The following is a 10,653-nucleotide window of genomic DNA, read 5'->3' as shown; positions in this document are numbered from 1 at the left end:
AGGCTTGGTCATGTCCCATTTCAGTTTTCCCACTCTGCAGTGTGCCCCTCTATCCAACTGGTCCTTATGCAGGAGCAATTCTTGACTTTTAAACACTGCTCACCACTCTTTGGTGTTCTTTTGGTTTAACCACACACATTTGGAGGTGGGGAGAGGGCACAAGGACAAGGGACACTACAGAGCATCTGAGTTCTTTCTAATTCTGCCCCAAACATCCCTTTTTTTTTTTTTTTTTTTTTTTTTTCTTTTTTTTTCTCGATTTCCTCTCTGCTATGGGCCCCTGGTGTCTATCAAGGCTGGAAACATCAAGGGCAGAATATCTGGGCGTGGACATGGGATTTCAGCTTCTGGCTTCTGGCATGAATGGCCTTTGGTTTGGTTTGGTTTGGTTTGGTTTGGTTTGGTTTGGTTTGGGACTTTGAGGGGAGTGGGTGAATTTTCTCTCCTTTCTGAGGTGACTATGGCTCTGTGTTCACTACAGTTCTTCTTCAAATATTTCCAAATCCTGAGTTGTACCTAGGAGGTGGGTTTTCTTGGTTCTACCTTTAGTTTTCTCTTCCTTTTGTTTTTGAGCAAACAAGCTCCAGCCTTGCTAGAACTATCATGAAACAGCTTCTGAAATGGTCCAGGCTAAGATAGCCCCCTAATTTCAGAAGCCTGCCCTGTCTGATGGTGCTGGTGAGTTTAGATTCTTCCACATCAAGTGCAGTGGTGAAAAGCCTCATCCATTAACAACGGGCAGGAAAAATCAATGTGAAAGGTGATGGGGGGGTTTTCCTTTTTTAATCCTTCAGGATCTCTCGTTTGTTGCTCTGAAATCCTTCCTTCCAGAGCACATTTGCAGGACCCTCTTTGTTATCCTAATGAGCCAGGCTCCGGAGAGTGACCGGTTCAACTCCTGGAGCCAGGGGTGAGAGCCCAGGTTGGGAAGCGATGGATCCCAGGCAGGCGAGGCTCAGCTCTTTCTCTAGAGGAGTTTGCCACCTACTGATTCACAGGTTCCTTGGAGCTCCTGCCAGGAGAAGTTGAGGGGCAAAGCTGGGATTTAGGGGCAGGTGGGCATTGCCCTTAGAGACCCGAGGCAGGACCCCCGGGGGCAGAGCGAGGTCGGGGGATGCGGTTCCAGCTGTGGAGCTGCAGCTGGGAGCAGGGGCAGGAGCTGGGTGGAAGCGCCTGGCGTGTGCGTGTGCGTGTGCGCTGTGTGTGGCGGGGGAGGGATGTGGATGAGGAGCGGGCTCTCTTTCTTTCTCTCGGGGCTCAGTTAATCCTGCTGCCAGGCGCTGCTCAGCGGCAGTCTCAGCGCTGGAGCCCGAGCGGGGGAGACGCGCATCCCGAAGGCGCAGCGGAGGGGAGGCGAGAGAGGCAGCTAAAGAGAGCAGAGCGGGGGAAAAATCAAATCTATGCTTGGAACTGGGCTTCTTTTTCGCCAATGCAAAAGGGAATATGCAGCACTTTTTTGCCTTCTTCTGCACCAGTTTCCTAGGGGCGGTGTTAGGGGCCAATTTCCCCAACAATATCCAGATAGGTGAGTGCGGGGCTGGGGGTGATGGTCCCTGACGAGTGGGTAGGGGTGGAGAGGGGGTGGTGGGGGTGAAAACTGACCCGGTCGTGTGCTTGCAAAGGCTCAATGTGTGAGAGAGAGCCAGGGGCTGAACTGCGAGGGCTGGATGTGTGCGTTGGTACCAGCTTTGCCGGAGCAGAGATGGATCAATTTGGATTTTGGGGAGGGGTAGATTGGGAATAAATGCCTGCACACACGCACACATACACACACACCAACACAGCGAGAGGAAAGTGCCTCCGAAATGGAGGAAGTATGAAAAAATATCTGTTTCTTGCCCTGAGAAATGCCTGGGCTGCCATTGTGTGTTGCTGCATTTGCAAAATCGGCGTTTGCATGATACATTTTGGTGAGGATGCTCTCATCTGTAGGTAACTGGGACGGGAGGTAACAGACGCTCTCTTGTTGTTATTGCTGAATAATAAGGGCAAAGCTATTGAAAGAAGATCTTGCATTGAAGTCTCTTACCATTTCACGCCACTTGCTTCCCCTGCACACCAGCAGTGCCTGTTTGATTCCAACCTCCCTTCCTGTAACTTCTCAGTGCTCCTCTCCCTCCTTCCCCGCGTTTATTATTACTCTCCCATTGATCTTTATTGGTGATCGTTTGTAACCTAGCCCCAAATTCCCTTCCCTTGCACGCCGGTTTTCTTTCCCTCCTCCCTTCTCTTTACAATGCCAATCAATTGGTAATCCACCAAGTTCAGGCAACTCCTGCCTGAGTCCAGCCGCACAATCAGTGCTTTTATTGCTGTTGATGCTGCATCCTTGTCTCCCTCCCTTCCTGCCTCCCCTTTACCCCAAATTTGTGCAAGATCCCAGATTTTTTTGCCTTTCAACGAACACAACTTGGCTACGAGCATCTGATTCCTCCCATCTCCGTGATTAGGCTGTGGGGTGGGAGGAACGGGGGAGGTGGGGGGATATTGGTGCACAAATAGCCCTTTTCACACAAGGAGATGCCCCCTCTACTAAAGATGTGCAAAGTGACGTTGATGGCAGGTCCTTGCCTATTTGTTTCTTCCTCAAGTCGTCTTGGGCATTGATACTTTCTGCAGCTTTATTTTAATTCTCTCTTGTTGCTAAGTGCTTTGTTTCCCTCCTCCTGAAATGCCAATAGCAGCGCTTTCTTTAAATGTATATAGATTACAAGACAGGCAGAATTTAATAGCATCTTTCTGGAGGCTGTGAAGGGATCTGCTGCAAGCCAAGGTTCCTGCTGGGGGAGCAGCAGGAAACTTTTCCTAGGCTGGGTTATCGCTGCACTTTGTTCCAGATCCATGGGGAAGGAGAGGCTCTGAGCTCAGGTCCAGCCCGGTCCCAGTTCCTGCACTATTTGAATCATTCTGTGGTCCTGGGCTTATCTGTACTTCTGTATAGATTGTTTCCTCTGAGGGTCAAGCTGTAAGTTTCCTGCCCAGTTCGAGTTTGGCCACTGTCACCTGTTAAATTCAGGGGTTTTCTGTGCAGCACACCTCCAGCAGCAGCAGTTGTTTGGTGGCAGTCCCGTGTCACTCTGGCTGTCACAGCACCGTCCCCTGCTGGGCCAGGCTCAGCCAGGCTGCCCCGTACCCCAGAGTCCCGCAGTGTGGGGGGACCCCTGCAACCCTCCTGTAGCAAAGCTCTCCTCCTCAGCAGGGCTTAAACTGAGCCTCATTCCAAGCGAGGGGAGGAAGGAAGGATCTCGTTCTTCCTGTAACGAGGTGATATTGACAGAATTCCCGTTCCTCCTGCTTGAAGTTATGGGGGTGAGGAGGTTGAGCTGCACCCCATGGATTCTCCCTATCCTGCAGCTGCCTGGCCTGGGGATGCAGCAGGGCTCCTGTATGTGATCCAGGGTTACATAACAGACATGTTGGGAAGGTTTTGTGCTCCCAACCTGTCCACAGTGGGCACAGAACCCTTGGCTCTTGCCTTCTGGAGGATTTCTGAGTTTGGAGGCTGTCCCTGGGCTGCAGAGCTGTAGGCTCTGCTCTCAGGAGTATTTTGGACTGATGATGTTTCTAATATGAATGTTCTTAAGAGCTTTCTTCTTATGGTTCTGTTTTTCTCCCCAGGGGGGTTGTTTCCTAATCAACAGTCCCAGGAACATGCAGCTTTCAGGTTTGCATTGTCTCAGCTCACAGAACCCCCTAAGCTCCTTCCCCAGATCGACATTGTGAACATCAGTGACAGCTTTGAAATGACATACACCTGTAAGTACCAGCATTCCCTGTGCTCTGCCTTTCTTTGGCTTCTTTATTCCTGATTGGGTTTGTTGGCTGTCTGAAATATGGGACATCTTGCACCAAATGTGCAGCTCACCTTTAGGATCCAGGCAAAAAACCCCCAAACATACAGACAAAGGGTTTTTGGGTTGTTTTGGTTTGTGCTGAGGAATAGGGGTGAGGTAGTGCTGCAGTTATCCAGCATGTCTTGTGTTTCCCCGTTCATTGCACCCAAAGTGGTGTAAACCCCCCAACATTTCATTTCCTCTTGTTCCTCTAACCTCTGCCCAACTCATTACATTGAGGTTTCATCCCCATATTTCCCATAGCTGTGATGCACAACAAAGACACCCTTCTCCACCCACAGAGTGCACAGAAGTCTCTGTTTAGTGTGAACAGCTTCTTCCTCAGCCCCAGTTTAACCATCTGTCCTTGTAATTTCAAAAGACCTAGCAGAAACCAGCAGCTTGGTGCAAGTGGAGTCTAAATCCACAATAAGGACATGCCTAATAATGACAGAGAGGTAAGAGAGTTCTAGTTTCAAGAAATGCATTCATTGGCTCTAAAAACAGATATAAAGGAATGAGTTTGCAGCACGGAATTGATCTCAGGATGTATCTGCACCCTGCTAAAGCACAGCACATTGCCTGTACTGTTCTCATTAGATGATATTATTGGGAAAAACACCCTGGCTTGCTAGATAAAGCCAAGGTTAGCAGCAACAAACAAGACCAGGAGGAGGAAACCAAATAAAAACTAAACCCATAACACAGCCCTGTGGTTGCTGTGGCAGCCTTTGCTTTCCTTGGAGCACAGGGTGCAGTGCTGTGGGCGAGGGGCTCGTGCCAGCAGGGTGTGATGCTCAGAGAATTCTGTGGTTTGACCTGGTGTCAGACACTGCTGCTGACACTCTCTGAACCTGTGTGTGTGTTTGGGGGCTGTCAGGAGAGGCTGGAGGAAGCCTTCCCTTCATTGAGCCTGTTGGATTGTTGTTGGCTGGCATCTGTAGTGTCCTCTTGAGTCACTGAAACATCCCCCCTGCAGTTTAGTTGTGTGGGATAGAGGTGAACACAAACTGTTCTCTCTGCTCAGAAGTGCACAGAAGGGATCTCCCGGAAGAAAGAGCCAGGAGGAGAATTAATGAGGCTTTTTGAAGAAAAAAAAAAAAAGTTGTGATATTTTCTGTTGGAGGGTTTGCAAATACAAGATCTGAGGAATTTCCTTCCCAGTATGGTATAAGAGAACAGGAGAGAGAAGTAACAATTTGGCCACACTTTCTTTGCAGTATCTAATGGCATATCTAAAGATTTTCTATTTTCTTTAATATCCCTCTATTTGCCAACTACAAGGTTTCCATCAAAGAAGAGCAACTATTTCAGCTCTATCCAATGGCACTTTCTTGGCAGGAAAACCAGACAAATAGAAGAAAAAAGCCAGACCTTGTATCTATCAAGGGAAAACGTCACCCACCTGGGGTAGAGTTGCTGACTGTGGCTGAGGATGAGCTATTTCAGACCTGATAGCAGGAAGAAAGCAGAAACTGCAAGAATACCACTCAGATAAATTCTCCATCTGCACATGGCTTTCCCTACCTCTCCATGCCTGCCACTAATGGTTTTGTTTACAGCTTTGATGGCAAGACCATGACACCAGTTATGCTTCAGGAATCTGTCATTAGTACTGCAGGGGCAGGGGTGGTCTCACAAAGGCTGAATGGAAGCAAGGCAGCCTCCCAAAGGATGTTATATTTGAGCTCTATGTAGGGCACATTGTCCTAGATCAGACCAGCAGAGCACTCTGCACAGTCCAACTTCCCTTGTCCTCGTTTTGCTTTTCTTATAATTAAAAACTTCCTAAGTTCCTCCAGACTATGGAAGGCAGCATTTGTTTTGTAAGCACAAAAGAAGGTGTCATTCCCTGTACCCTAGGGGTGAAAAAAACCCCCCAACCTAAAGAAAACAGGCTATTAGGAGACCTGATTTTAGTACTCTAGAGCTGAAGCAAAACTTTTGTCAGGAATTAGCTCATTCTTCATCTTCCAGCTAATTCCTTGCCTGGCTGCCAAGACTAGATATCAGCAGAAAGATCTGTTTATTTAGAGAGAATAAAAACCCTGCCCACACAGTGGTCTTTATCTTCTGAGGAAAGACTGGCCGTGCTACCAGTTAAAAGTACCAGGTTTTGTTCCCATGGAGATGGAGAACACAGCATTTCCTTGCCATTGGCATTGCCTGCCTCTATGGCAGTTTAGTCCAGGGTGTTTGGACCCCATGAACCTGATGCCTCACCTGTGGGGGTCTCCAGCAGGACATCTGAGCAAGGTCCCAGCTCCACTGCACATCCTGCTCCGTGCTGGGATCCAGCTAAATGTAGTCCTTATGGCAAGTGTCTGAAACAGCATCATTCAAAACACAGAGCAGATATTAAGAATCAGGGCTGGCAGCAGAAGCAAACCCCTTGGTGGGGATGAGGTGCAGCACAGTGACAGCAGCCTGGCTGAGGAAATTGTGTGCAAAATATACCTCGGCATCAGCTGTGGCACTGCTCACCTCTGCCTGGCACGGAGCTGCTGAGGATGAGCAAGCTGTGGTGTGACAGTGTCACTGGGTGCAGTGACACCGGGAGCTCCTGCCCAGGTGACAGTGCCGCTAATGAAGCGCTGGATTGGTGACAATGACACCCATCCGAGGGGGGAATCTGGAGAATGCCCAGAGGCTGCTGTGGTGGCTGGGCTGTCACTGTGACAGCAATAACTGTCACATTTCTGGTGTTTTAGATGTGGACTTTTTATCATTACTCAGTGATTTTGAGAACCTTGGTGCAGGTCCTGTGGTCCCTGTGTGCAACACGTCAGGAGATGATGACTTTAGTCAAACCATAATCATTAAGAAAGCAAGAAGAGGTTGTGGATGTGTATGGTGACTTCCTGCTTCATGTGTGGGGTTGATGCTAATGTTGTTGCATCACTGAGGCACGGGCACATTTCAAAAACTGAAATATCTTCCTGAATTCATTCCATCCCACAGAATAGCTGGTAATGAACACGCTCCATGGTTGCAGCTGGGTGCCTGATGGGGCTTACCCGTATGAAAGTACACACCTGCCTTCTCTGAGGGTTCTTAACTAAAGGTTAGGAGGCTTTATAATTTTGTGCTGTTTCTTCAAAGGCCAAGGAAATTGTTTAGGTGAATTGAGAGTCCTTCCTTCAGCAGAATTACACAGCAGTGCCAGGTGACTGTAAAGGGTGAAATGATGGTGTGATGTAGCTGAAATGTTTACCTGGTGACGTAGCAGAGCACAAACCCTTCTCATCAGCTTTAAAGACATGTTCAGAGGTTCTGTCTTCATCCATGTTTGGAAAAGAGCTTTATGCCCTGCACACAGGGTCTAGCAGCCCCTACCATGCTGGTTTTTGCCATGTCTGACTGCTCTCAGGGCAGACTCAGCACAGGAGAGCTGATGCAGCAGGTCAGAATGGAGAGGGATAGGAAGGGGGATGCCCTACCTGTGCCAGATCCAAGGGCACAGGAACTTCGCAGCTTAAGAGAGATCTGCAAATTCCTGTCCCTGGAAGGTCCACAGTGGATGGGAGCACTGTGTGCTGTTGACAGCAAAGGAATGAGAGGTTTCTTTCTTGAGTCAACCTGTGCTGGCAATAGTTTTCTCCTATTCTTCATCTCAGCCTCCAGCTGTGCACAGTGCAATGCGCATCCCGTCCTGAGCGGAGCCCTGCTCCTCAGGGAGTATGAGTTGTTTCAGCCACAGCTCCATAGCTTTATTTAATTTGTGGTGCAGAGATTCCTGCTTTCAGCCTTTGGCTGAGGTCCCCAGGTGAGCCTGGCAGCAGCAGGCAGGCGTGGAGGCTTCTCTGGCTGTCCTGAGTAGAGGATGGCTCAGCAGCAGCCTGCCCTGGGTCAGCAGCTGCCACACAAGGTGAGTCACCAGCTTGGTAAAACTGCCCCTGCCAAACTCAGGCTGCTTTGCAGTGATGACCAGTGATGAAAATAACCCCTGTTCGTCACTGAGCCCTGCAGCTTTACTGAGGCAGCCACCAGATTTTGTGTGCTTGGGTGGTGGGCTGCTGGCAAGGGACACTCAGGAGCTGCACACCCGAAACAGAGGGGTCTGCACAGGATAGCAACAGGATTTTGTAGCTGCAAGAAAACTTGTAAAGAGGCTGAAAAACAATGAATTATTTATCCCTCTCCTTCCCTGTATGCACAGATACAGTGACTGTGGGGTCCTCATACCCAGTATATGCTGTGGGTGCTGCTAGAATATCAACAGTTGAATCTGTTCTGCAAATTAGAAAATGAACATGTAGTTTGGATTCTCTTCATATTTTATTAAGGCCTCCAAGCACCAATTAGAGAGGGATTTGTAGTGATCACTCTCTCTGTGCTTATGTTCTTATCAATAGCAGCAAGCTTACATCCAGATCAGCTATGAAATGAAGTCTTTCTTTTTCTTCTTTTCCTTGGATACTTACATATATAGATAGAGTATTTATAGAAATTGCTTTTTATCTCCTAAATTACCTCTCAGAGATAGGAAGGAATAGGCAAGCATTTGAATGTTCTCAAAAGAGGAACTTAATCTGGTTTAATTAAACAATTATTGGGTGTTGAATTTAAAGGAAGCTTCTTTGTTGACAAACATATGATGGTCACCATTTCTTGTAAAGGTGTTGTTGTAATTATTCCAGCAGTAATCAGTTAGAATGCAATTTTTATAATTAAGTTTCCACAGTCTAAATAAGCCCAGCCCTGTAATAGTTGTGGTGTTGCTAAACTTGTTTTTATTTTCACAGTGTCAGAAATCTCATGTTAGTGCTCTGGGATTTTTTTTTTTCCCCTGCAGAGCTCAGGGTGCTTGCTATGACTATTTAATGTGAGTTAAGCCAACAGAAACATGGATTTAAAGATTAGATGCAGTCTGATTAATACAACACAGGTACAACAAGGCGATACATCTCCTTGGATTATGTAACAGGAAAAGATGTGATGCAGACAGATGAATCACGGAGCATCAATTCACGTTAGATCAACCTCAGGTTAAGGTTGCTCAGTTTTGGGCAGGGATGGGCTGTAGCTTTCTAGTAAGTGTGTGTTTGTTCAGTGAGATGCCAGCAGCCTGGAGTGTGCTGATGGGTGAAATCCTGCCAAACAGGAGGGAGCAGGTGCTGGAGGTGACACCAGCCCCCTGTGTCCCAGCAGGACCCCCGGGGTGGGTGCTGAGTGCTCAGTGGTCACAGTCACCACTGAAGAAGGCAGGAACTTGTCCCATATGACTTCCCCAAGAAGGAAAAGCATTTAGAATATGATTGCTGAACCATTTCCTCAGCTGTGGCTGCCAGGACAGGGCAGGTTGTCTGTCTGCCTCCAGGGATCTGGGCACACAGGGTTTTGGGTAAATGGGGATCAATTCCATCAGCAGGGAACTAATGGGGGTCCCCTTGTCTCTTGGCAGCCCTGTGAGAAGCTGGCACCACACATCAGGAAAAGTGTCCCCCAGTCTGGTATGTCCATCTCTTCAAAGGCCATGGGGGCACTTTTTCTTTGCATAACTATTTTTTGTGTATTTAATTTTTTTTATCCTGGGTGGTGGGAGAGTTGCCTGGGGAGAAAAGCAGATATGACACCATAAGGAAAAATCAGAGGGAGGAATAAGGGGAATTTCACACCTGCAAATCTATCTGCTCATCTGGAAAGGATCCCAGCACTGGTGACAAGCAGAACAGAGAGTGAAGAAGTAAAATTTGGGCTCTGCAGTAGGCAGAAGAGGGATTTGAGAAACAGTGAGCAGCACAGGCCAGACCTGTCCATTGTGTGACAGTCACAGCTTCCACTCACAGCTTATCTTTTCTTCTCTAAAAATAAAGCCTTTTCATGTGATAGGGATTCTACTAGGCCAGAAGCAGGCAGGCTTTATTTTTTGGCATTATTAGCAAGGTGAGAGTGGAAATCTTCATGTGACTGCAAGGATTGCAGCATGGGGAAGTGTGCTGTTCATTTCCAAAACTGGTGGGAATTTTAGATATATACATTTACATTTCCTTTAATAGGGTTAGGGCCCCAAAGGCAGCAGCTCTCTGCCACCAGAAATGGAAAAGGTCCCAGTTAGCTTCAGTAACACGTGGGGCTCAGAGCAAGCACAAAACCAACATGCTCCTTAAAGAAGCAATAAGTCAGGGAGACTTTAATATTCTGAAGATCCAAATTCTCAGGGGTGCAGTATTAACATGAGTCTGAAGACAAAGATGCATTTATTTCAACTGCATTCCTTTAAAGAGAGGTTTTATTTCTCTTACTTTACTTGTGTGGAAATGAAACAGGGCACTGTTTTTCTCAGTGAAGAGTTCCATGTGAAATCCTTTGGTAACACCTGAGGAAGTCAGGAGTTGGGCAAGGTGCAGAAGGGGGTCCAAACCAAGCCATTTGCAATCCACCATCATTCCAGTAAAAAATATTTCAAACTGGTAGTGAATTACAGGGGCAATAACAGTGTGGTATCCAGCAGAAACTGCTCCCTGCTCACCTGCTAAAGTGTTTGCTCATTAGCTTAAACAGTAATGAGCCTCCAGCTGATTTTCTCACACTGTCCTTTTAGCAGCCACCCACTTGTCCCCTCTGGGGCATTCTTAAAAAAAAACACCCCCAGAAAAAAACAACACAAAAAGACAAAGGCCTCCTGAAATGCTGATTCTTTTTTTTTTTCATGTAGATCAGTTATTTTCCCTGTTGCCTGCAAACCAAATGCTGCCAATCCTCACCCAGGGTTGCAATTCAGATTGTGCTTATGCTTTGCCAGACTGAGTGACCCCTTGAGGAAGCAGCAGTGAGAGGCAGTGAAGAAGTGAGTGACAGCTAAAAATTGCCATATCTT

General features: G+C 47.5%; 1 protein-coding gene across 4 annotated transcripts in view; it reads left to right on the top strand.

The window, feature by feature from the left end:
- Window positions 1–1,443: 1,443 nt before the first annotated feature.
- Window positions 1,444–10,653, top strand: part of GRIA1 (glutamate ionotropic receptor AMPA type subunit 1) — a 119,516-nt gene continuing 110,306 nt past the window's right edge. For all 4 annotated transcript variants that reach the window (XM_059860274.1, XM_059860273.1, XM_059860270.1 and 1 more), the window contains exons 1-2: window positions 1,444–1,525; window positions 3,619–3,756. In XM_059860274.1, coding sequence (XP_059716257.1) covers window positions 1,444–1,525; window positions 3,619–3,756 — 220 coding nt within the window. The remainder of the gene's footprint in view (window positions 1,526–3,618; window positions 3,757–10,653) is intronic.

The sequence above is a fragment of the Haemorhous mexicanus genome, chromosome 15 (genome assembly GCF_027477595.1).
Source record: "Haemorhous mexicanus isolate bHaeMex1 chromosome 15, bHaeMex1.pri, whole genome shotgun sequence".
NCBI classification, from domain to species: domain Eukaryota; kingdom Metazoa; phylum Chordata; class Aves; order Passeriformes; family Fringillidae; genus Haemorhous; species Haemorhous mexicanus.
The sequence above is the reverse complement of the archived record's forward strand: the minus strand, read 5'-3'. Positions and strand labels throughout refer to the sequence as shown.